General features: G+C 45.7%; 1 protein-coding gene across 1 annotated transcript; it reads right to left on the bottom strand.

Annotated features, from left to right (window-relative positions):
* Positions 1 to 13,844: 13,844 nt before the first annotated feature.
* Positions 13,845 to 23,328, bottom strand: si:dkey-1j5.4 (leucine-rich repeat-containing protein 15). The gene is made up of 7 exons (XM_041805903.1): positions 23,228 to 23,328; positions 19,442 to 19,630; positions 19,126 to 19,310; positions 18,779 to 19,035; positions 15,892 to 16,012; positions 14,910 to 15,045; positions 13,845 to 14,783 (listed from the first exon to the last, which is right to left on the bottom strand). Exons 1-7 carry the CDS (start codon positions 23,232 to 23,234, stop codon positions 14,587 to 14,589), a joined length of 1,092 nt encoding a protein of 363 aa, XP_041661837.1. The 5' UTR covers positions 23,235 to 23,328; the 3' UTR covers positions 13,845 to 14,586.
* Between the last annotated feature and the right edge of the window lie 2,938 nt (positions 23,329 to 26,266).

The following is a 26,266-nucleotide window of genomic DNA, read 5'->3' as shown; positions in this document are numbered from 1 at the left end:
CCAGCTCCTCCCTAAAGTCCTTAAATAAATGTGACCGAAGCCAGATAAAGTTCCTGCAAGTCTGCATTCCACTGGTTGAGAAAAATGGATACAAAGTTGTTTTCTTCAAAATGATAATTTTCCATTTTTTCTCATTTTATGCAAGTCTGACATTTAAACTACTCATTTGATGAAAAAAGCAACACAAATGTGATATTTAAAAGCGTTAATTTTGTGTTTTAAAATGCCCTATTCTCACAGTTGCTGCAAGGATATTGAGGGGAGGGGAAAGCGAAACTGCAGGGTGATAATTGGCTGCTCAGTCTGCCATCACTCCCAGTTTCGCCCATTGAGATGGACAATAACAAACACCGCATGGCTCAAACGCCACCCCCGTCGGCACGTAACTACAGCTGTTTCTAGTTATCACCTTTATCAACAAGCCTCAAGATGCAGCCTGCAGCCAAGAACAGTAGAAGAGACGAAGAAGCAGCAAGAATTATCAACAGACTTCAGACGACTTCAAGATCACTCGACAGTGAAAGTTTGATGACGGTGGATTTCCAATGGGAATATTTTGATGAGCATCACCAGTCTGATTCAGAAGCTTGGTTTGGGTGGACTTTATGTAAATGTGGCTCTGTTGTTCACACCCATCACCCGGCCTGCCTGAAGGTAGGAGAAGTCCTGAAACTTTAAGCCTGTTTTTCTCTGAACAAACAGGAACTAGAAGTTAACATTCAAATGAGCATATCTTTGTGAAATACGCTCAGATTAAGGTGATGATACACCGTTAGAAACCTTGGAATCTATGCTTTCATTATGTGTAAAAAACTCAAAAATGACCTCGGACGACTTGCAGGAGTTTTTACCAGCTTTGGTCACAATTCGCCTTTTGAGTAGCCATACACAATCACTATGCTTTGTATCATAAGCTTCATGAATTACTAGCTCAAAAATCCTCAGAGTGAGTTCTATGAAAGTGTCCTCACCACCCTCGTGTATTTCTATATGTGGCCTTAAACCAAAACAAGTTTGGACACACCTGACCTAAACAAACAGAATACCATGAAAAAGTTTGTTTTTTTATTAAATTAAAGAGGTAAACTTCAGGCTTTTCTGTTTTAAATCTTGATGATTATGGTTTACAGCTCACAAAAACCCCAAATCCACTATCTCATTTAAAAAAGGATTTAGAATACAGAAATGTTGACCATCCATCCATCCATCCATTTTCTTCCACTTATCCGAGATCGGGTCTTGGGGGCAGCAGCCTAAGCAGGGAGACCCAGACTTCCCTCTCCCCAGCCACTTGGGTTAGCTCTTCCTAGGGGATCCCAAGGTGTTCCCAGGCCAGCCAAGCGACATAGTCTCTTCAGCGTGTCCTGGGTCTTACCCGGGGTCTCCTCCCTGTGGGACTCGCCTGGAACACCTCACCCGGGAGGCGTCCAGGAGGCATCCGGACCAGATGCCCGAGCCACCTCATCTGGCTCCTCTCAACGCGGAGGAGCAGCGGCTCTACTCCGAGTCTCTCCCGAATGGCCGAGCTTCTCACCCTATCTCTAAGGGAGAGCCCAGACACCCTGCGAAGGAAACTCATTTCAGCTGCCTGTGTCCGTGATCTTGTTCCTTCAGTCACGACCCACAGCTCATGACCATAGGTGAGGGTGGGAACGTAGATCGACCGGTAAATCGAGAGCTTCGCCTTTCGACTCAGCTCTTTCTTCACCACGATGGACCGGTGCAGAGACCGCATCACTGCTGACACCTCAACGATCCACCTGTCGATCTCTCGCTCCATTCTTCCCTCACTCATGAACAAGACCCCGAGATACTTGAACTCCTCCACTTGGGGCAGGGTCTCATTCCCAACCTGAAGAGGGCATTCCACCCTTTTCCAACTGAGGACCATGACCTCAGATTTGGAGGTGCTGATTCTCATCCCAGCCGCTTCACACTCAGTTGCGAACCGTTCGAGGTAGAGCTGAAGGTCACGGCCTGATGAAGCCAACAGAACCACATCATCCACAAAAAGCAGAGACCAAATCCTGAGGTCACCAAACCGGACCCTCTCAACGCCCTGGCTGCGCCTAGAAATTCTGTCCTTGAAAGTTATGAACAGAACCGGTGACAAAGGGCAGCCCTGGTGGAGTCCAACCCGCACCTGAAACGAGTCCAACTTACTTCCGGCAATGCGGACCAAGCTCTGACACCAGTCATACAGGGACCGAACCGCCCTTATCAGGGGGTCCGGTACCCCATATTCCCGGAGCACCCTCCACAGGATTCCCTGAAGGACACAGTCGAATGCCTTCTCCAGGTCCACAAAACACATGTAGAGTGGTTGGGCAAACCCCCATGCACCCTCTAGGACCCTACTGAGAGTGTAGAGCTGGTCCACTGTTCCACGGCCAGGACGAAAACCACATTGCTCCTCCTGAATCTGAGGATCGACTATCTGACGGACCCTCCTCTCCAGGACCCCTGAATAGACCTTACTGGGGAGGCTGAGAAGTGTGATCCCCCTATAATTGGAACACACCCTCCGGTCCCCCTTCTTAAAGAGGGGAACCACCACCCCAGTCTGCCAGTCCAGGGGCACTGTCCCTGATGTCCACGCGATGTTGCAAAGGTGTGTCAACCAAGACAGCCCCACAACATCCAGAGCCTTGAGGAACTCAGGGCAGATCTCATCCACCCCTGGGGCCCTGCCACCGAGGAGCTTTTTGACCACCTCAGCGACCTCAGCCCCAGAGATAGAAGAGCCCACACCTGTGTCCCCAGGCTCTGCTTCCTCATCGGAAGGTGTGTCAATGGGATTGAGGAGGTCTTTGAAGTATTCCTTCCACCGACCCACAACGTCCCGAGTCGAGGTCAACAGCGTGCCATCTCCACCATACAAGGTGTTGACAATGCACTGCTCCCCCTTCCTGAGATGCCGGATGGTGGTCCAGAATCTTCTTGAAGCCGTACGGAAGTCATTCTCCATGGCCTCCCCGAACTCCTCCCACGTCTGGGTTTTTGCCTTGGCAACCTCTGAAGCCGCAAACCGCTTGGTCTGCCGGTACCTGTCAGCTGCCTCAGGAGTCCCGCAGGCAAAAAAAGCCCGATAAGACTCCTTCTTCAGCTTGACGGCATCCCTCACCGCTGGCGGGCTCGGGGGTTGCCGCCACGACAGGCACCGACCACCTTACGACCGCAGCTCCTATCAGCCGCCTCAACAATAGAGGTACTGAACACGGCCCACTTGGACTCAATGTCCCCCGCCTCCCCCGAAACTTGGTTAAAGCTCTGTCGGAGGTGAGAGTTAAAGCGCCTTCTGACAGGGGACTGTGCCAGACGTTCCCAGCAGACCCTCACAATACATTTGGGCCTGCCAGGTCTGACTGTTTTCCTCCCCCACCAGCGGAGCCAACTCACAACCAGGTGGTGATCAGTTGACAGCTCCGCCCCTCTCTTTACCCAGGTGTCCAGGACATGCGGCCACAGGTCCGATGATACGACTACAAAATCGATCATCGAACTGCGACTTAGGGTGTCCTGGTGCCAAGTGCACATGTGGACACCCTTATGCCTGAACATGGTGTTCGTTATAGACATTCCATGACGAGCACAGAAGTCCAGCAACAGAACACCACTCGGGTTCAGATCAGGGGGGCCATTCCTCCCAATCACCCCCTTCCAGATCTCACTGTCATTGCCAACATGAGCATTGAAGTCCCCCAGCAGAACAAAGGAGTCCACACAGGGAGTGCTCTCCAGCACCCCCTCCAGCGACTCCAAAAAGGGTGGGTACTCTGAGCTGCTGTTCGGTGCATACGCACAAACAAGAGTCAGGACCCATTCCCCCACCTGAAGGCGGAGGGAGGCTACCCTCTCGTCCACCGGGGTAAACCCCAATGTACAGGCTGCCAGCCCAGGGGCAATCAGTATGCCCACGCCTGCTCGACGCCTCTCACCAGGTGCAACTCCAGAGTGGAAAAGAGTCCAACCCCTCTCAAGAGGACTGGTTCCAGAGCCCAAGCTGTGCGTCGAGGTGAGACCAACTATACTAGCTGGTACCACTCAGCCTCACGCACGAGCTCAGGCTCCTTCCCCACCAGAAAGGTGACGTTCCACGTCCCCAGAGCCAGCTTCTGCAGCCGAGGATCAGACCACCAGGGTCCCCGCCTTCGGCCGCCGCCCGGCACACAACGCACCCGACCTCTATGGTCCCTCCTAGGGTGGTGAGTCCATTGGAGGGGGGGCCCATGTTACTTCTTCGGGCTAGATGTTGACCTTCTGGAAAATTCTGCTCATTTCTGCACTCGGTTATTGGTTGGAGCTGCCATGACGTCCAGGTTAGTGATATTGTGAGAAAGTGGATTTTTGTGAGTGGTAATCATCAAGATTTAAACAAAAAGTCTTGAAATATTTAATTCCATATTAGATTAATCTAAATCTAATCTAATCTTTATGGAAATTTAACTTTCTGAATTAAATCAAAAATATTTTTAATGGGGCCCACAGATGGTTTAAGGCACGCACCACGCAAACCACGTTCATTTAGTCGACTAAAACTTTGACTAAAAATGTTGGTCGACGGCCTTTTTCCATGACTAAAACTAGACTAAAATGTGAGGACTTTATGGACTAAAACTAGACTAAAAAGGATAGAAATTACTAAAATGTGACTAAAACTAAAATGCATTTCATTTAAAAACTAAGACTAAAATTCAAAATAGCTGCCAAAATGAACACTGCTCTGCACATTTCCTCCAGCGTGAACATCAGATGTCTGTAAACATTTTATTTTAGGAGCTCTGAAATACCAAAGTACTGCAGGATTCCCTCCAAAGACCAGAGCTGGTTAGATGTCAACATTTAACCACCATCTCAGACTCTTTTCTCCGTTTAACTCTGACATGTTTCCTGACCGTCAGCGTTGAATGGTGTCAGTTCTTGAGGGCAGCATTGATAGGAGCTTTCTGAGGGGTGTGGCACTAAAGAAAGATAATTGAACCCAGCATGACTGAAAAAGTGCAGCTTGACCTTCTTCAATCAGGCCCACCTTTGCTGAGCCAGGATGAGAAGGAGCACCTGTGTCAGGACAGGTGTGGGCGCTCACTGCATTCCTGAGAAGACCAGAGGATGGATCACAGAATCACAGAAACACTTTTCTGCAACTGTGAAACCTCTCCTAATGGAAGCCTATGAAATGGTTACACCTAAAATATGTATTAAAGAAAATATGGCCTCTAAAATCTAGGAGAGAGAGACAGTGGTGGACCGACTGAATGTACAGGCAGTTAAAAACAGGTAATAAGCAGAGAAACTGTTGTGATTATTCACAGAGTTCCTCCTCATTTAACCAGTTTCACTCTTCACCTTAAAGCATCAGTGGAGAGAAAACTGAAGATTCATTGTTAACTATTGTCCACAATATAAATCTGTTTTTAACTTTATATATTTACCATTTCAGCTTCATCCCAGCCTGATATCCATAATCTGTTCATCAAACCTCTGACTGATATGAAAGGCAGTCTTCAGAAACACTCCTGACAGAAACAGTACCCACCAAATGAATGAATTTAAAAGTGACAGTAGATGTTCTTAGATGAAGCATTCTAATGAAGTTTAGTTAAAATATGAAACAGATTGATGAAGAACAGTGAAATGACAGTCAAACACCTTCATTTCTAAATGTATTGACCACTAAACCAACACTCTGACTGATCAGGATCAGACTAACTTCTTGTCATCCTTTACAGGCTAGTCAGAGCAACAAAACATGCGACATGTTGGGAACGCACCACTCTGAACTGCACAATGTGAGCTCAGAAGCAGCTGTTACTGTTGTTCACTATCAGTGGAGCCAGTTGGTAAATCAAACTCATGTCAAAAGAAGCAGAAAGATGTCTTGGTTACATCAAAAGCAGAAGAAAGGAGGAGCTGGGGTGGAGGAAGGCTGCAGGAGCAGCTTCCAGAGACGGCGGCAGACCCGGGTGAGTGATCTGAATAACGCAGCATGAGCATTAAGAGCAAACAGTATGTTGAGAGCAGCTGGCTGTCAGCTGACGAGAGCTTCAGTGAGATCAGCTGATCTCACTCATGGCTTTACTCCGTCACCTGCCTGAACTCATGCTGTACACTTGTTTTATCAGCTTGTTTAGTGCCTCAACTTAATGAGAATCTGGGCTGAGATGAGGATCACCTCAGTCAGCAGAGCGGTCTTTAGTGTGAGAGCGTCTACACAACCACTGCGGTCCAGCTGAAGGCATCCCTACCACCTCAGTATGCAGTCTGAGCTGTCAGATATCCAACCGTTCCCAGAGCACAGGGGAGTCTGTCCACTTCAAGGATCATCTGAATGCCTGAAATGGACATAAGTCCCTGTTAGTGCATGACCACAATGTGGTGATCCTGCCATTTTACAACCTGATTGTTGATATTGATGCCTCTGGTGCAGTTAAAAAGAATTCAACCTGCCTAAGTAACAGGCGGGACCACAATGAACGTCACAGAATTACAATTATAGACGTTTGTTTATTGTGATGAGAGCCAAATATCTACAGAAATGTCAGTTTGTCCTCAACCTAGAACTTAAGACATGCTGCCTTTTTCTGTTTTTCAGAGAAGTGAAATGGTGGTGTGTCTACACTCTGTCTCTTAAAGCCTGGATTTAAATCATAAATATGACTCATTCTGCACTGATTCTGATTTTTACAGGATCAACACTTCACCAGTGAATAAATCAGAACACAGCTCACTCTTTTAAGACAGAATCTCATCCACCGGCGCTCATGAGGCCATAAGATCCCTGTGAAAGCTGCGTGTTAAATTTATAATAATAATTAATAGTTTATATTATCAATAACTGTTAAATTTAATAATGATAAGACATAAAATGAAACCAAACCAGGAAACATGTGAAGAAAATCAGAAAGTATTGAATTGTCGATGCCGAAACCAAGAAGAGCAAAGTAAGCTGCTTTTTCTGGGTCGAGATGCAGGATCCTCTGTCCCACAAAGGTCCTACTGAGTGTCCCAGTTATTCTGCTGTGAAGCAGAGTCTGATGATTCTGTGGAGAGGAACACAAGAAATAGGTTTACCACGGAGGAAATAAGAGTCAGAAAATACAGAAAATTTAATTCTTAGTTTAATGTTTGCACTCTGTTTCCCTGTTAAACAGGCTGACAGAATAAGACTGAAAAACAGTATACCTGTTAAAACCTCAAAGATCTTCTATATGACAGGAAAATGACTCACTCATATGTTGATGTAAGGAGGGTTTGAAATTATTTTCACTCCTTTGTGCAGGTAATTTTCCTTTTTAGCAAAAAAAGGGGGAAAGAAAGAGTGAGATTTTGATGGGGCTGAATGATTTAAAAACAAAAAGAATTCTGATTTTTTCCCTAATATTGTGATCGAAATTTAATATGCACTAATCTTTAGGATCCTCATCTTTGTATTAGATGGGTGGAGTAGGTGAAGCTTTAGTCTATAGAGGAGGAGGCTGGGGTGGAGGAGGTGAAGCTTTAGTCTATAGAGGAGGAGGCTGGGGTGGAGGAGGTGGAGCTTTAGTCTATAGAGGAGGAGGCTGGGGTGGAGGAGGTGGAGCTTTAGTCTATAGAGGAGGAGGCTGGGGTGGACTAGGTGGAGCTTTAGTCTATAGAGGAGGAGGCTGGGGTGGAGGAGGTGAAGCTTTAGTCTTTAAAGGAGGAGGCTGGGGTGGAGGAGGTGGAGCTTAAGTCTATAAAGGAGGAGGCTGGGGTGGAGGAGGTGAAGCTTTAGTCTTTAAAGGAGGAGGCTGGGGTGGAGGAGGTGAAGCTTTAGTCTATAGAGGAGGAGGCTGGGGTGGAGGAGGTGAAGCTTTAGTCTATAGAGGAGGAGGCTGGGGTGGAGGAGGTGAAGCTTTAGTCTATAGAGGAGGAGGCTGGGGTGGAGGAGGTGGAGCTTTAGTCTATAGAGGAGGAGGCTGGGGTGGAGTAGGTGAGGCTTTGGTCTATAAAGGAGGAGGCTGGGGTGGAGGAGGTGAAGCTTTAGTTCATAGAGGAGGAGGCTGGGGTGGAGGAGGTGAAGCTTTAGTCTATAGAGGAGGAGGCTGGGGTGGAGGAGGTGGAGCTTTAGTCTATAGAGGAGGAGGCTGGGGTGGAGGAGGTGAAGCTTTAGTCTATAAAGGAGGAGGCTGGGGTGGAGGAGGTGGAGCTTTAGTCTATAGAGGAGGAGGCTGGGGTGGAGGAGGTGGAGCTTTAGTCTATAGAGGAGGAGGCTGGGGTGGACTAGGTGGAGCTTTAGTCTATAGAGGAGGAGGCTGGGGTGGAGGAGGTGAAGCTTTAGTCTTTAAAGGAGGAGGCTGGGGTGGAGGAGGTGGAGCTTGAGTCTATAGAGGAGGAGGCTGTGGTGGAGGAGGTGGAGCTTTAGTCTATAAAGGAGGAGGCTGGGGTGGAGGAGGTGGAGCTTTAGTCTATAAAGGAGGAGGCTGGGGTGGAGGAGGTGAAGCTTTAGTCTTTAAAGGACGAGGCTGGGGTGGAGGAGGTGGAGCTTTAGTCTATAGAGGAGGAGGCTGGGGTGGAGGAGGTGAAGCTTTAGTCTTTAAAGGAGGAGGCTGGGGTGGAGGAGGTGAAGCTTTAGTCTATAGAGGAGGAGGCTGGGGTGGAGGAGGTGGAGCTTTAGTCTATAAAGGAGGAGGCTGGGGTGGAGGAGGTGGAGCTTTAGTCTATAGAGGAGGAGGCTGGGGTGGAGGAGGTGGAGCTTTAGTCTATAGAGGAGGAGGCTGGGGTGGAGGAGGTGAAGCTTTAGTCTATAGAGGAGGAGGCTGGGGTGGAGGAGGTGGAGCTTTAGTCTATAGAGGAGGAGGCTGGGGTGGAGGAGGTGGAGCTTTAGTCTATAGAGGAGGAGGCTGGGGTGGAGGAGGTGGAGCTTTAGTCTATAGAGGAGGAGGCTGGGGTGGAGGAGGTGGAGCTTTAGTCTATAAAGGAGGAGGCTGGGGTGGAGGAGGTGGAGCTTTAGTCTATAGAGGAGGAGGCTGGGGTGGAGGAGGTGGAGCTTGAGTCTATAGAGGAGGAGGCTGGGGTGGACTAGGTGGAGCTTAAGTCTATAGAGGAGGAGGCTGGGGTGGACTAGGTGGAGCTTTAGTCTATAAAGGAGGAGGCTGGGGTGGAGGAGGTGAAGCTTTAGTCTTTAAAGGAGGAGGCTGGGGTGGAGGAGGTGGAGCTTGAGTCTATAGAGGAGGAGGCTGGGGTGGAGGAGGTGGAGCTTTAGTCTATAGAGGAGGAGGCTGGGGTGGAGGAGGTGGAGCTTTAGTCTATAGAGGAGGAGGCTGGGGTGGAGGAGGTGAAGCTTTAGTCTATAGAGGAGGAGGCTGGGGTGGAGGAGGTGGAGCTTTAGTCTATAGAGGAGGAGGCTGGGGTGGAGGAGGTGGAGCTTTAGTCTATAGAGGAGGAGGCTGGGGTGGACTAGGTGGAGCTTAAGTCTATAGAGGAGGAGGCTGGGGTGGACTAGGTGGAGCTTTAGTCTATAGAGGAGGAGGCTGGGGTGGAGGAGGTGAAGCTTTAGTCTTTAAAGGAGGAGGCTGGGGTGGAGGAGGTGGAGCTTGAGTCTATAGAGGAGGAGGCTGTGGTGGAGGAGGTGGAGCTTTAGTCTATAAAGGAGGAGGCTGGGGTGGAGGAGGTGGAGCTTTAGTCTATAAAGGAGGAGGCTGGGGTGGAGGAGGTGAAGCTTTAGTCTTTAAAGGAGGAGGCTGGGGTGGAGGAGGTGGAGCTTTAGTCTATAGAGGAGGAGGCTGGGGTGGAGGAGGTGGAGCTTTAGTCTATAGAGGAGGAGGCTGGGGTGGAGGAGGTGAAGCTTTAGTCTTTAAAGGAGGAGGCTGGGGTGGAGGAGGTGGAGCTTTAGTCTATAGAGGAGGAGGCTGGGGTGGAGGAGGTGGAGCTTTAGTCTATAAAGGAGGAGGCTGGGGTGGAGGAGGTGGAGCTTTCGTCTATAGAGGAGGAGGCTGGGGTGGAGGAGGTGAATTTTTAGTCTTTAGAGGAGGAGGCTGGGGTGGAGGAGGTGGAGCTTTAGTCTTTAAAGGAGGAGGCTGGGGTGGAGGAGGTGAAGCTTTAGTCTTTAAAGGAGGAGGCTGGGGTGGAGGAGGTGACGCTTTGGTCTATAAAGGAGGAGGCTGGGGTGGAGGAGGTGGAGCTTTAGGCTTTAAAGGAGGAGGCTGGGGTGGAGGAGGTGAAGCTATAGTCTATAAAGGAGGAGGCTGGGGTGGAGGAGGTGGAGCTTTCGTCTATAAAGGAGGAGGCTGGGGTGGAGGAGGTGAAGCTTTAGTCTATAGAGGAGGAGGCTGGGGTGGAGGAGGTGAATTTTTAGTCTTTAAAGGAGGAGGCTGGGGTGGAGGAGGTGAAGCTTTAGTCTATAAAGGAGGAGGCTGGGGTGGAGGAGGTGAAGCTGTGCCAGCAGCAGCAGGGATTAGTGAGGAGGACATCATATTTTAATGGAGGGTTGTGTTGACAACTGAATGTTTGCATAATGTGCATAAATCTCTGCTGCAAACAAAAATAATCCATCAATCAGGTATTTTGAGGAATTTGAATTTAAAAATACTGCAACCTCAACTGTTTTTAAATTGCAGCAGGCCCTATTGTGATTTAATTTAAATTGTGATTAATTAGCCAGCCCTAGTTTCCAGCACTGTTGGTCCAGATTTAGACTGACCTGAGGATCTCTGATGATTGATGAATTACCCTGACATCAGCTGCACTCTCATACCGGATAGTTCACTTCATTTAACTGACATCTCTGATGGATAACATGTAGCGGCTGCATGCCAGCAGTAGTGAATAAGGCTGTGCATTCTGGTTTTTAAATCCCACACTAAAAAGATGAAGTAGAGCACATTTCACACATGTCATGTATTTATGCTACACATGCTGTACTCAGAGTTTCCAGTAGACTGTGCCAAAGTGTGGCCTAATCCTAAACATTTATTTACATTTTTCTAAATGTTTTTATGCTTCAATCCAAAATCAAATCATCAGAAATCTCCTAAAACTGAAGTCTTTTCATTCTGTCCTAGACGGGAATGTCAGCGTTTTTCTGACTGAGCCTTTTTAAAGATGACGGCTCAGAAACAGCCAATTATGAAAAACACACCAAAAAAGAACCCCGTAACACGCCACAGCCACCGATGGAGGTGAGGAGAGCTCAGAACAAAACCCAGCTATTATATTGTTCTTAGGCGCGCTCCTATAATAGCAGGTTTAATGCAGGTGGAAATTATGGCCATTATCTCCTCTGCTGGAGTGGGAGACAAAGCGTTCAGATGCTGAAGTCTTTGTGCGAGGGGGTCGATGGGAGTCACCTTGTCAATAACAGGAAGCTTAGGGCAGGATATCATGCTCTGCTGTCCTCAGTCTCACTTCTCATTCCCTCTAGCTCTCCTTTTACTCCTCTAGAACACTCTTCCTCCTGCTCCCTCTGGTCTTCCCAGCTCTGCTCTCTGTAGATGTTCAGAGATGACTTTCAGAGCCTGGAGAGACTTTCTCTGACACTCATGAGTCATGAAGACACCTCAGGTTCACTACTGGCCATGAGTATCACACTACACGCTTAGATTTTTTATAAAGTCAGTGACTGAATCAGAATGATTCATTCAACATCCATATTTACATGTTTTCATCACCTGTACCGTCTTAAAGTCCCTGCAGATAAAATAATCAGAGATGTATCCCTAAATGCAGCAGACATGTTGGAACAAAGTTTGTGTACAGATGTGAAAACAGTGCGAGCTGTCTGACTGAAGTATGGATCTAGATCCTCAAAGAGACTTCCCCACTCTCTGGGCTCAGTGTTATTTTTCTTTTCTCTGGTTTGCAGGGTAAATCTCAGACTCTGTGATGAATTTGGGCCAAAACTTCATTATCCCAGCCCACTAAAGCTGCAACATTATAAAACCAATAAGCACGTTATCATCCAATGTCTGCTGATTAGCTCACTAAGTCAATCCTCATGCCAGAGCTGGAAAATAACCAAACAGCTTTTATTTAGGTGAATTTGGCCAACCCATCAGCCACAGCTGTAGGTGGGTTAAAGGCTGTGTGCAGTCACATGATCCTGGATGTCCACTGGGGGTCAGGAAGTACCTTTAGTACCTTAAAGTTTTAAATGGACCGCTACGCTGCGATTATCATCAGAACACTTCCACATACATTAAACATTATCCCTACTCCAGACATTCCCAGGTGTCATCTGGCCCACGAGACATTTAGGAAAAAGATGGAAATTTTTAAAAAATATTTTCATTTTCAATATTTACCTTCTGAGGTGTTTAAAATACAAATTTATCATAATATTTCTATAATTATAGCAAAGAAAGGTTGTAATACGATGCAATAAATGAGTTAGATACGGTACGCTGAACTCTCTTTAGAGCAGAGAGGAACATCGTAGAAAAGATGCACAGCAGTGCAACTGCTCCATCACCTCGGCTCTGCAAGCACGTCAGTTTTTACCACGGATGGCGTGATAAATACGTCCTCAGCATGAGCTGTAAATGGCTGACAGACGGACGAAACACAGTCGTTCCTGATTACATTTTTGTTTTTGCAGTTCTTTATTAGCTGTAGGGAGTTTGAAATATATAAAATCAAAGATGATAATAATGCATACAAATCAAAGTTGTTGCTCATTATAAACATGTGAAAATCACCTTCAAGATCTTTATTACTCAGACCTGGAACAGCTGAGAAAAACACGGTACTACATTACTAAACAACATTATGATGAGTAGCTCACAGAACTGCTCATGAACATTAAGAGGGCATCAAGTCAGCTAAAATACGTAGACCAGTAGTATGAATGTCTTTGGAAGCATCAGACTAGTTAATAGTGGTTCATTTCACTTACTGTAAACCAAATATGAATTATAGAGGTTGGACATCTCACCAATAACAATTAATAACATAACCAGTTAGTCCAACAGTTTCAAAAGAAACAATATAAACAATATAACTCAACCTTTAGAAACCCAGCTTTGAAGTGTGAGCTTTTGGGAGACTAGTTAGAGTTCACATCACATCGCATCGCTTACACTTACAATGCTGAAACAGTCATTTAACAGTATCCACGTTCATCAGCAGTCTATTTCCAGTACACATCTTTCTAGTACCATAATAACCAGTTGTTGCAGCTTTGACCACACAGAAGCTGAACTTCCTGTTGGACTGTAAAAGAGCTGACTGTCTTGTACAGGTAAACCTCATAATAAACTATAAGTATGACAGTATGTCAGCTGACCACTATGTTACTTGACCTAGAGTAAGATGTCAGCTTGACATTGAAAGTGATATAATAAGCATTTCTGAGTGGATATGTAGGCCTGTGTTTATGTCAGGTCTCATGTAATGTGTATGTAGGTGTTGTGAATGCTTATACCCTCTTCAAATGAAGTGATTGTTGGAAATCTGTGAAGTGAAGAGGTACGTTTAGGGAAGAGTTACCTGGGGTCTCCAGTGCTGCTCAGAAGCTTATCTGAGCTGGAATTCTGGTCTCCCAAGGAGGTAAGTCCATCACCCACTCAGTAAGACCAGGATGTAGTTGCATGTCCCTGAGTATTTGCACATGTGCATATGGCTGTGTGGTACTCAAGGTCTGCAATTTTACCCAATAGTCTTTCTGTTGTTTCAAATCCAGTGTAGATAACATTCTTAGATTCTTAAAACACAAAATGTAGAAGTCTGGACTGGAAATGAACATATTTATTACATTATCTGTCAAGTATTACATTATCAGGTTTGAAAAAATGTTATAACAACATCAGTCAGGATATTTTATTACATTATTGGTTAAGTCATTACATCATTGGGTTTTATCACATTTTCGACTGAGTTAAGGGCAAATTTTTATTACATTATCAGGAAATTATTACATTATAGGGTGCTACAAGCCTGCCGTGTTCGTTTCTGCACCATACTGTCTTATATTAATGGCTTGCATCATGAGCAGCTATTGCTTCACTTTAACTGTGAACAACCTTCCTGTGTCTCTCCTCTCACTCTCCATTTTCTGCATTAACTAAAGATTACAGAGACCATTTGCTGAAATGGGATTAATATAATCCCATTTCATGTAATCTGTCTCTTTCCAAACCTGCGAAGCCTCTGTATGACAAGCAATATGAGATTATAATAATAATCTCAGGGCTGAATTTGGAGATAAGTGGCAGTGCTTGTTCTTTGCTGGTGCAGAATGCTGCAGTGATACTGGGTGTCTGCATCCTCGCGTCCTCCATCTGTGCTGATTATTAAACTGGAGCTGCAGTTTGAAAGTTCTGCCCTCCAGTACGGGTCAAACCTCATATACAGCTTTTGTTTTCATCTTTAAAAAACCTCATTGGCCAAAGGTGATGTTTTATGCAAGCTTTTTACATGAAACATCGATATGTTGTGTTTTAAGCCGAGGAGATGCATCATCCTACAGGAAGCTTTATTGATTGCATTGCAGCTTTGAGAGATCATATGAGACACAAGTTCACTCTAAAAATACACATTTGTATACAGGGGTGAGGAGAAACCAGTTTTTAGAAGAGGCACATCATCTGAATCTGCAGGGACCCTGACCCCATGCTGACTCCGTCCTGGTCTTCAGGGCTCGGAACTGCAGAGCAGGCTGTCAGCAGGCAGCGAGGAGAGGCTCTTTTTACGGAGCACCTCAGGACTAGCACACCTCAGGGCGTCCCGGGGAGAGATGGTGGTGTTGGTCTGGCCCATCCACTGTACCAGGGAGATGAGGTGACAGTCACAGTGCCACGGGTTGTCATGGAGGTGGAGCTTCTTCAGATCTGAGAGGGTACAGAACAGAAAATACATCCCTGAAGAGTACCCAGAGCAATGTCAGCAGCTCTACATCAGCTCTGTGTGAGCGACAGCTTTGCTCCTGTGAAAAATGGGGCAGGTGGTATTTTTACCAGGCATATGGGCGAACATGTTTCCACCCACTGTCTTCAGGCGGTTTCCACTGAGAGCCAGCTGAGAAAGCTTGGCCATGCTCCTGAACACATCGGGTGGCAGCTGCTCCAGCTCGTTGTTCCTCAGGTAGAGCTCCTGGATCAATAATCAACACATTTGGATTAGAAACATCATCACAACCACAATGTGACTTCCATGGTTGGTGCTTTCTGAACAACGGTGAATTTACGAGGTTTGGCAGCGGCCGGCGCTGAAAAAGACCTGCAGCGTATCTGAAACGAAGCAGAGCGGAGTGGCGCTTCAGGCACACGCCGCTGCCGGTCTGGAGTGCCGGCTGTGGAAATGCTCTGATAGACTAGAGAGGGAGCCAAGTGCTCCGCAGTTCGATTCGCCGGCGTTCACTGCAGTTTTATAACCTTCGGTTTGGTCTGACCCACATCAGGCTGAGGAACCAGGCGTTATGGAGGGACGGTGAGAGTTTACACACGTCTGTCTGCGAGTAACCTCACCTGTGCAGAAAAGGACAGACTGTTGTTCACATGGTGTGATTGTTACAGCAGTGAGTTTTTGCAGCCTCATGTGGACTTAGATGTTTCTACAATGCTGTGTGTGTGGACGGGATTAGTTTTGAACACAGATGAGGAAAAACCTCGGGTTGAAAAGTACCCACCTTTTTCTACCTTCTTACCATGGACACATAGATCTATGATGATCCAGTAACTTCTGCAATGTCAGGAATTCTCTAACTTTTGTAGATACCTTCATATAAATACATTCAGACATTTGATTCATTGTTTTTCTTTCAATTTATGACAAAAACGTCTCTATCTTCTACAGACTTACAGGATTTTGAAGTTTATGGAAATCCTGAGAGACCCTTCAGTAACAGTAGATAGTAATGTTGGTATGTAAGTGTGGTTTTTATAAAAATAGCTGAACCAGTTCTAATAAATATTTATATCTAATCACACACTGTACTACCTGCAGGTTGTCCAGGCCATCTAAGGCGGACGGGCTCAGTGTGGACAGAAGATTGTTGTCCAGAACCAACATCTCCAGAGACCGCAGCTGTCTGAAAGCTCCAGCAGGAATCGTCCTCAAACTGGACAGGAGAGAGAGAGTTAGAAATCTAATCTTTTTATCAGTAATACACAGAAAACAGCCTACAGGAACTCTGAGTATAGACGGGTCCAATGAAACTGAGCAGCAGCAACATATCCCTAATAGCGCCCCACTTTGGCATCCTAAGGGCGCGTTCACACCAGAGCTGTTTGGTCCGCTTTAAACAAACTCTGGTCCGTTCCTGGATAGTCCGGAGTGGTGGTTTGGAGTGGTGTGAAAGCTCACACCGACAAGTGGACTCTGGTCCACCTGAAAACAGGGGGTTTCAGTCCACTTCAAAACGAACCCTGGTGCGTTCGTTTTCACACCTGATAGTCCGGAGGACTCGGTCCATTTTGGAACGGAAATTGCAGCATTGTTGCTCTTTCCTTTGGTTTGGCTCACATTCACACTGCTCTAGGTCAAACAGACCAAACCGTCTGAACACCTACAACCCCTGCCTGCTAGGGGCGCTGTGGTCACAAACGGCGACCAAGAAGAAAAGAGGGCATAGAAGAAGACAAAACCAGAAATCCATCTCCTTGCACCAGTATTTTTTCCACATAAAGAATGAAAAAACGCCAAATTTACGCTGTCTTTGGGTTTCTGCTTTTGCATTGGGGCGTTATGAGCAGCCAGCGAGGCGATGAGCTGTCCAGACTGTCGATCTTTACATGAGACGAATAAATCAGCACCGACTACGACGTGTTGTCATGGCTACCCAGACGCCAAGCGACGTACCGACATGTATTTGAGTGTATTAAATCACATATAAAGCCGTATATCATTAAGCTTTATGCCACTTCCTGCCTTTGGTTCATAAGTTGGTCATTTTAGTCTGGTTTTACTTTCTTTGATGAAAACCAAACTTTACTGTTGCCTAAGTTTTTATCAACAAAGAAATATTTTCAGCCAGTTTTCACCTGAACCTCCTCATGAAAAAAGGAGTCAGTGAACATTTTTAGTCTTAGTTTTAGTCAAAAAATCAAAACCTCCTCAGAAAAGGCCTTCTGGCCATCGGTCTGAGCAAAGTCTTTGCTAAGCCGCCCCAGTGATGGGTTGATGTGTAATGTATTAAATAAGTTTGTTTTTTCTGGCAAATGTACGATTTATCCATGTCATGGTAGATTTTTCTCAGACTGTGTCTCTGTGAGTCTCTCCTAAATAGACATGGGGTATTTCTTCTGTTAATTAGCTGTTGTTCTGTTGTGTTTGCGTTATGCTGCAGGCATCACTTCACCTTTAATACCTGTGGTGTTAACCAACAGGAAAGTTTTTACTGGTTTCAATGTTTTAGCATTGTTGGAGCTTAAAAGGACCCTGACATGATCAGACAAATGCTCCTTATTAGACAGATATTTAGATCTCTCATATATACTGAACCTAAAAACTCACTAGATATCTGCATTTTGACTACATTTGAGTTTGTAAACTCAGCAGGAGGTCGCCACGTTTTTGTCCGCACCGGTAGTGTGACATCATTTGGCCAGTCACTCCTCGCCGTTCCTCTGCAGTAACCGCTGTTTCAGACTGGCAGCCAGTGCTGGGCTGATCTCAGAGACGCTGCAGAGACGCCGCACGTCTCACACACGCAGAATTTTTATGATTTGAGGTCCCATCAGTTTTTCCTTGCACCACGAGCGGTTATGGTTCAAACTAGACATGAGATGATAAATACAGAGCCATATCTACCTTGTAGCAAATATTTACGTCCACATGGGTAGAAAATGTTTGAAATCTGTTTCTTGATGAACCAGAGGAAGGCCACGAGCTAAAATGTGTCTGTTTCATAAAGTTGTTTGCCAAACTTCTTCTATTTATTTAAAGTTAACAAAGCATAAATACACTTCCTGTTTGCACTTTGCAAAGTAAAAGCCTGCTTTAAAGAAACTCCCTTCATTTGTACATGATGCTTTTATTTTGAAAAGCTCCCAGAATGCTTCTGCTGGTAGGGAGGTTTATCGAGGCAAAAATGACAGAGCTCTGACAGCAGGAGACAAAACCAACACGCAGCAAACTCACGCCTGCTATGAAAGCTGCTACGATGACGGAGCAGACACACACTGCAGCTGCAAGCAGCAAAACACGCCGCCAGTCTGAAACAGCGGTTTCACAGGGAGGACCGCTCTGACCCTAACCCTGGTGAGTTTAGGGGGTCCAATGAAACTGAGCAGCAGCTCACTGCTGGATTCAGACTCAGGAAGAAGGAAGGAACTTTTTGGACTTTGATCAGACCTCTTGTCTCTTTGGTGTGTCGTTGCTGCTGATGTAATCTATTTATTCAGAACTTGTTGTTTTACATCGGATCAATTCTGCAAAAAACTAGGAAATCCACGGTGGAACTACCTGTTTAGATACAGTCCTGCAGAATATTTGACAGATCACAGTGTCTGCTTCCTTTTCAACCCAAACCACTTCTGGATGACGATAATAAAAATAGAAATAAATAAGATAAATAAATAACAGCTGCTCATGCTTCCTGTGCTTCCTGATTTCAACACTGGATGAGTGAAAAAAACCAGTGTTTATCAGCTCAAATTTGCTCAAAATGCAGACATCTAGTGAGTCTTTAGTTCAGTATATGAGACACACATCTCTGTCCAGTTAGGAGCGTTTGTCTCTGAATGCTACAGGAGCGTCTGTGAGACTGAAGACCCTCCTGTTGTTCTTCCTGGTTCACCAGCTTATCTAAAAGGGACCGCTTAACGTGAGCAGGCTGGTTGCCAGGATTTAACCCCCCCCCCCCCTTCATCATAAATGCTTGGACCTGTTGTTGTCCAAGTTGAGGAACATGAGCTGTCTGAGTCCAGTGAAGGCCTTTGGCGAGATCTTCTGGATGCGGTTCAGGGACAGGTCCAGGACTTTGAGGGCGATCAGAGGGCTGAAGGCGTTATTCGGGAGCACAGTCAGAGCGTTTAGAGGAAGATCTAAATCTGACAGGTTCCTCAGTCCAGCAAACATGTCAGCTTTGAGGACGCCGATCTGGTTCTGTCCCAGCATGAGGAAGCGGAGGTTCAGGAGATCCTGCAGACATGGAAAGAAGCACGCTACTAAAGAGTGAGTATTTGAGTTAGATTACTGTTTAGAGGGTCAGTTCCTCCTCAGACCACTTACCTGGAACCCCCTCGGTGGAAGGCTGCTGATGTGGTTGCCGTAGAGATTGAGGAGCATGAGCTGCTTGGCTCCAGAGAAGGCCTGAGGGTGGATGGACTTGATGGCATTTCTCTCCAGGTTGACACTCTCAATCCTCGGGGTCGATCTCAGAGCGTTAGCCTTCAGGTCTGTGATCCCGTTCTCACCTTCAGAAACATTAACAGATGTGGGTCATGGTGCCCTCAGTGCCAGTCCTCACATGTAGAGAATGGAGGTTAAACTGTCATCTTCCTAGAGTATCGTAACTATGGTTGTCAGTATTTAAATAAATACTAACCTAGCTTTAAGATCCAGGCGTCAGGAGGCAGTTGGGAGGGAAAAGCACGAAACCCTCTTTTGTGACAGTTCACCTCGGACTTCTCTGGACTGATCTTCTGGGAGCATTTACAGACATTAGGGCAGCTTTCCACAGCCTGAAGAGTCCAAACGAGAACCAGCAACCCCCACGTCACGCGCTGCATCTCCACTGCAGAGAGGTGGAAGTAGGCAGAGAGACGGAGAGACAAGCAGACACCAACAAAGAAGTCCATGAAAACAGGAAAGTCATGGAAACACTTTACACACACTGTAAACCCGCATTTTGTTTCTACTTAAACTTTTTAGTAATCATTACTTATTCTTCTGTGTTCTTACAAAACATGTTGACTTTACTAAATCAGATAAGTTGTTTGTACTATTCAGCTGAAAGATGCTCATGTTAAGCTGAGATAACGTAACATGTTTAGTTCTTATGCTGCATTCCAGAAAAGTGGGACGTCGGACTTATCCCACCCGGATTGTACCAGTTGCGACCTCAGAGTGTTCCAGATGAATGTAAACACCAAAGATGGCTGATCACGACAAGCTGTTTTTTGTTTTGTTTCTCAAAAGACATTTTGACCTCCAGCAAACCTGCCGTCTCGCAATCAGTCAAATAGAGGAGGAAAAACGACGGATGAGGTACATAAACACACCGTAAACGGCCGTCTTCAGTTACATTCTTGCTGAACGTCAGATTGAAGCAACTCCGTGAAGTCGGGTAGATATTTTTTCTCCGACTTTGCGACTAGGACCTCCCAGTTCGAGTGGCGTTCCAGTGCACTTTTTTTGGTCGGAGGTTGGAAAACTCCGACTTCCCACTTTTCTGGAATGCAGCTTTACAGGGGAGGGGCTATTTCAAAATTTTCAAAAACCATGGGTGAGACTGTCAGTGCATCTGTTGGCACCGGCAGGAAATGCTTCCATCGTGACTTCCACATGTGGCGAAACCAATACTCTCCTCCCCACTAGGGAGGGAGTAACCGGCTGGTCTGGATCCAGCAGTTTGTTAAAGGACTCCTCACTATTGGGTGAAAGGGTTAATGGTGGAAGTCTGTGGTTTCTGAGTGCTTTACTGGTTTCCTTTTGTGGCAAGCAGGGATGAGGAATGGCTCCCAGACAAGTTGAATGACTTTGACAAGCTCTGGCACAGGAAGCATGAGCAGCTGTTATTTATTTATCTTATTTATTTCTATTTTTATTATCGTCATCCAGAAGTGGTTTGGGTTGAAAAGGAAGCAGACACTGTGATCTGTCAAATATTCTGCAGGACTGTATCTAAACAGGTAGTTCCACCGTGGATTTCCTAGTTTTTTGCAGAATTGATCCGATGTAAAACAACAAGTTCTGAATAAATAGATTACATCAGCAGCAACGACACACCAAAGAGACAAGAGGTCTGATCAAAGTCCAAAAAGTTCCTTCCTTCTTCCTGAGTTCTTTTTTATCCTCTTTTCCTTTAACCTGACACGCCAGATGGATTTGTTTCACACATTCATCTGAAAAACCTCTGATAGACCATCTTAGGGCAAGGGCAGAGCCTTCATAAAACTCAGAGTGTGATTGGTTGAACATTCTGTCTGTCACATCTCTACGGGCCAATCAGAGCAACAAAACACGTGACGTAGCTGTGACCGAGGTGCGCGTGCACAGCTACTGAGGAATAACGGTAACCATGGCGACTGTAGACATGTCAGTACTCGACTTTTGTGGTTTTTAAAGAAAACAGCTCACTGCTGTTCTTTGTTCTTCTTTTAATGCAGAAATGTCGTCCAGTTCTGATCAAACTGGCGCTTTAGCAGCATCCACGCTAATCTCTTCCTCCATCACTGCACCAGCTCTTGCTGCTGCTTGTTTACATCACGACTCTGCCACACCTGAAAGTACCGCCCCTCGTCCCCGATTGGTCCTGGAGCCCAAACGGTTCAGACAGGAGCTTTTAGAGACAGATTCACCAATGAGAAACATCGAAACGGGCGTATCCATCTGCTTTCAAGGTTAGGGCCCCAGTAAGTGGTCAGTGTATTTTCTGGCAGATTTATTTCCTGTTTGAAACCAGACTCAAAGACCTGGAGAATCTCCAGTTAATGAGGCTCATTAAATGAGCCAATTAATTTCTATTGAGCTGATTTCAACACTGGATGAGTGAAAAACAGTTTAGACCAGTGTTACTCAACCCAGCTCAACCAAAGAGCCAAATACCTTTGCAAGATCCACAATGTAAGTGGTGAAAAGTGGCAACAAAAATGGTTAAAGTGGCAACAAAAATAAGTTAAAGGTGGCAAAAACTGGCAGGAGAGTGGCAAAATGTGGAGAAGAAGTGGCACAAAAGGGCAAAAAGTAAGAAAAGGGCAGACAGCGGCAAAAGAGGGAAGATGAAGTGGCGAAAATGGTCAAAAAGCAGCAACAAAGAGTGGTAAAATGGCAGGATAAAAGTGGCAAAAATGGGGGAAAAGTGGTAAATAGAGGAGCAAAATCACAAATAAGGGCAATAGAAATATACAGAGTAAAAGTAAAGGCTGACAGTCAAAGCCCACTCTAACAGTGTGGGAAACAAACGGATTAATGTGACTTGCGGTGGATAATTTCCCTTTTGAAGGTTTTCTGGGAGAAAAATATTTCAAATGAAGACATAAAAGAGCCACAGATCATCGCAGAAGATCCAGGCCTTAGACCACGGTCGCCTATAAGAAGGAGAAGGGTTTGATAACTTTTTTATCAACAGTCCCATCCAAACTTGGTCCTGGAGCCGCTCCTGGTCATGGTCTTGGTTTTCTCGTGATTTTATTGTGTGAGTTGTGGCTCAGCATTGCTCCCCATGTGGTCTGGTAGATGTTTCTAGTGTTTCCTGCTGTCTTTGGTACTTCCCACCCCTGTGTTTGGTTTCTCGTCTTCCTGCCCTTGTGTGTGTCCCCGCTGCGATGACCCTCTCTAGTTTCACCCGAGTCTAGTCCCCCCTGGTCCATAGGTTTCTGTGTTACGCCCAGTCCTTGTCAGGGGGTCGCATGCCTTCTGGTCTCTCTGTGTGGATTCGTTCAGTTTCTTCCTGAGCTTTTCTTCTGCAGATTCACTTTGATTCCTCAGGAGCAGTTTTGTTTGGATATTTTGCATTTTAATAGCAGACTTAAATGCTGCTTTCAAATAGGTCCTCATTTTGTAAAATGCAATAATAGAGCACATCTATAATACATGCTTCATTACGGTCTTTTCTAGACATATTTTAGTCAATTAAACAAATCTGAATTATGGTTAAACATTGGATGATAAAGGCTGAGTTTTAGATCTAAGGATATAGGAGAGCAAAGATCTGCCATTAAAACAGTCTGAGTCTGTTTACTGTGGATCTTTATGGGTTACAGCTCAAACACATGCAGTGTAACCAGAGTGTTTTCATGACTGAAAGAGTTTACAGTTTCATAAAATTAGATAAGATTTAATAGAGCGGTATTTCATATTTAATTTCAGCATAAACACTCCTCAGAGGGCTGCAGAGAATCTTAAACATATTTCCAGCTAATCCTGCTTGAAGGCCCGCCTCGTGCTCCGTCAGTCCTTGAAACATGAAAAGGAAAGCAGAGCACCAAAGCCAGTGCCCACACACTGCAGCAACACTCGGAAACAAAAAGCAGCTTTTCATCAACGCAGACCTTAAACCTGATCATCCTTCCAGCCTGTTAGGTGCGTTTGATTTCTCTCTCTGCTCCAAAAGTGGAAAATTAAAGGTTAGATAGATTTAGCTCATTTGTAACTGATTTTGAAGGCTTACCTGTCATCACGCTGGAAACAGGGTTCCTGAGAGCTCTGTCCAGTTTGTACTCAGAGAACACTTTTCTATCGGTGGAGTCAAAGAGAAGCTGACCTGCTGCAGATGACTCAGTCTCTGCAGATACACAGACTTGAACTTTCCAGGAGGACGTGGAAACTCTCCGCCCCTGCCTCTCTCCAGCTCTAAAACTCCTGTCCAGTGTGGGAACACAAACTCAGCCTGAGCAGACGCTGAAAACAGGGTGTGAAAGTCCAAAGCTGCAGGTTCTGCAAAGTCACAGAGTCAGGAGAAATGTGGCGCCGACCCGTGTTCTGCTGCCAGGTCTACGGCGTTAGCATGAGCGGTATGTTTGCTCTGCAGGCTCATGTGGACTGATGGAGGAGTGCTGCTTTGATTCTGGTCTCATGAGAGCTCACTCTGGGCCTTCATACTCAGCTGACAACTTACACGCTGTTTTTACAGGTTTGACCTGTCTGAATAATGTCTGCATCAGCTCTGAGGCTTTTGTTGACCTCCATGGTGAAAACAGTTTTCAGAGACAGACAAATCCTTCATTTTTAATGTCTCTGTGCTCGTGATAGTCAAAGCTGGAGCACTCTGCAAAATGTAAATAAAAACCAGAATACAACGACTGTCAAATCTCATCAACTCATTTTTTATTCACTAAAGAACATCAACAACATATCAGACATTGAAAATTAGACATTTTAACATTTCTTGAAAAATGTCAGCTCATTTTTAATTTGATGGCAGCAACACATCTCAAATAAGTAGGGATGGAAAACTATATGGTACTAGTGAAAAACAGCTGCAGAAAAGGAGTATTTTAAAGAGACAGAGTCTCTCAGAAGGGCTGCACAGCGGTGAAGGGGTTAACCAGGGCCCTTCTGTGCAGAGTTTGCATGTTCTCCCTGTGCATGTGTGGGTTCTCTCCAGGTGCTCCGGCTTCCTCCCACCACCAAAAGCATGCTCGTTAGGTTAATTACCTCTAAATTGCCCGTAGGTGTGTCTCTCTATGTCAGCTCTGTGATTGACTGGTGACCAGACCAGGATGAACCCCGCCTCTCACCCAATGACAGCTTGGATAGGCTCCAGCCCCTAGCGACACCCAATGAGGTAAGCGGTGTAGATAATGGACGAAATGGATGAAGATTCCCTCAGAAGTAACGATGGGGAGAGGTTCCCCAATCTGCAAAAAAAAAAAAAGGTCTAAAAGCTGAAGAGCAATTTCAGAAAAATGTTCCTCAATGTAGGATAGTGAAGACTTTGAATCCCCCTCCATCTACAGTCCAGAATATCATCAACAGATTCAGAGAATCTGGAGAAATCTCTGAGAGCAGGGGACAAAGCTGCAGGGCCCTCAGGGGCCCTCAGGGGCCACTGCATTAAAAACAGGCATGATTCTGTAGTGAAATCACTGCATGGGCTCAGGAACGTTTCAGAAATCATCGTCTGTCACCACAGTTGGCCGGTCCATCCACCAATGACAGTTAAAGCTGATCATGGAGAAGAAGCCAGATGTGACCAGGATCCAGAAACACTGTGGTCCGTCTTCTCTGGACCAGAGCTCATTTAACATGGACTGAGGAAACATGGAAAACTGTTCTGTGGTCAGAGGAAACATGGAAAACTGTTCTGTGGTCAGAGGAAACATGGAAAACTGTTCTGTGGTCAGAGGAACCATGGAAAACTGTTCTGTGGTCAGAGGAAACATGGAAAACTGTTCAGTGGTCAGAGGAACCATGGAAAACTGTTCTGTGGTCAGAGGAACCATGGAAAACTGTTCTGTGGTCAGAGGAACCATGGAAAACTGTTCTGTGGTCAGAGGAAACATGGAAAACTGTTCTGTGGTCAGAGGAACCATGGAAAACTGTTCTGTGGTCAGAGGAAACCACAGACGCCGTGTCCTGTGGACTACAGAGGAGAGGGAGCATCCAGCTGGTTCTCCTGGCTCAGGTCTAAAGCCTGCATCTGTGATGGGATGGGGTTGCATTAGTGCAGCGGTCCTCAAAGTGTGAGGCGGGCCTCCCCTGGGGGGCGCCACAGAACTTCAGGGGAGGCGCGGAGCCATCAACCAGAAAGAAAAGTGATTTGCTTTGCTAACTTCAGCATGGAGGAAAATAAATAGACTGATGGTTACTTTTAGGCAGTGATACTCAACATGTGATTACTAGTGGCTCTTTGATGTCTTCATTTTAAATATTCCTCCAGAAAACCTGAGAAGAGGGAAACTTTTTTGCCCTTTTAAACCATTTTTTGACTCTTTTCATCCATTTAAGCATCCTTTGGCCATTAAATACCACTTTTTTCCTACTTTTTGCCCATTTTTGCCACTTCTTTTTGCCACTTTTTCCCCCATTTTCTACTCATTTTTTGCCTTGTTTTTCCCACCTTTGGACCATTTTTTTGCCACCTGTTACAAATTTTTGGTCACTTCTCACCCATCTTTTTTTCACTTTGTATCCCCATTTTTGCTCATTTTCACCCATTGTTGCTGGGTTTTGTTTTTTTTTTTTTACCACTTTTTCCATCTTTGACTTATTTCTATTGCTACTTTAAGCTGTATTTGCTCCACCTCTTAGGTTGTGGCTCTTGCAGAGGTATTTTTCAACAGTTTGGCTCTTTGGTTGAGTAACGCTGCTTAAGGGATTATCAGAGCAGAATAATCAGGTAGTATTGGCAATAAATGCAATACTAACACCACATAACTGATGACCTGGTAAAGACGGATGTTGAAGAACATTTGCAGACCAAAATATCAAAGATATAAAAATTTTACAAAATATTTAAAATTAGACGTAAATGTTTGAAAATATGGTAATGTGTTTTTTTCAGTCTGAATCTCTATGTGGGTGGGGTCCACCAAATGAATGATTTTCTCTCAGGGGAGGCTCACTCTCACACACTTTGAAACCCCTGCGTTAGTGCCTATGGCGTGGGCGGCTCTGACATCTGGAAAGGAACCATCAGTGCTGAAAGCAGAGAGAGCTTTTAGAGACACACATGCTCCCATCCAGACGACCTCTCTGTCAGGGAAGG

This window comes from Cheilinus undulatus, linkage group 14, assembly GCF_018320785.1.
Source record: "Cheilinus undulatus linkage group 14, ASM1832078v1, whole genome shotgun sequence".
In the NCBI taxonomy this organism is placed as follows: domain Eukaryota; kingdom Metazoa; phylum Chordata; class Actinopteri; order Labriformes; family Labridae; genus Cheilinus; species Cheilinus undulatus.
Note: the sequence above shows the minus strand (reverse complement) of the source record. Positions and strands in the feature narration are given on the sequence as shown.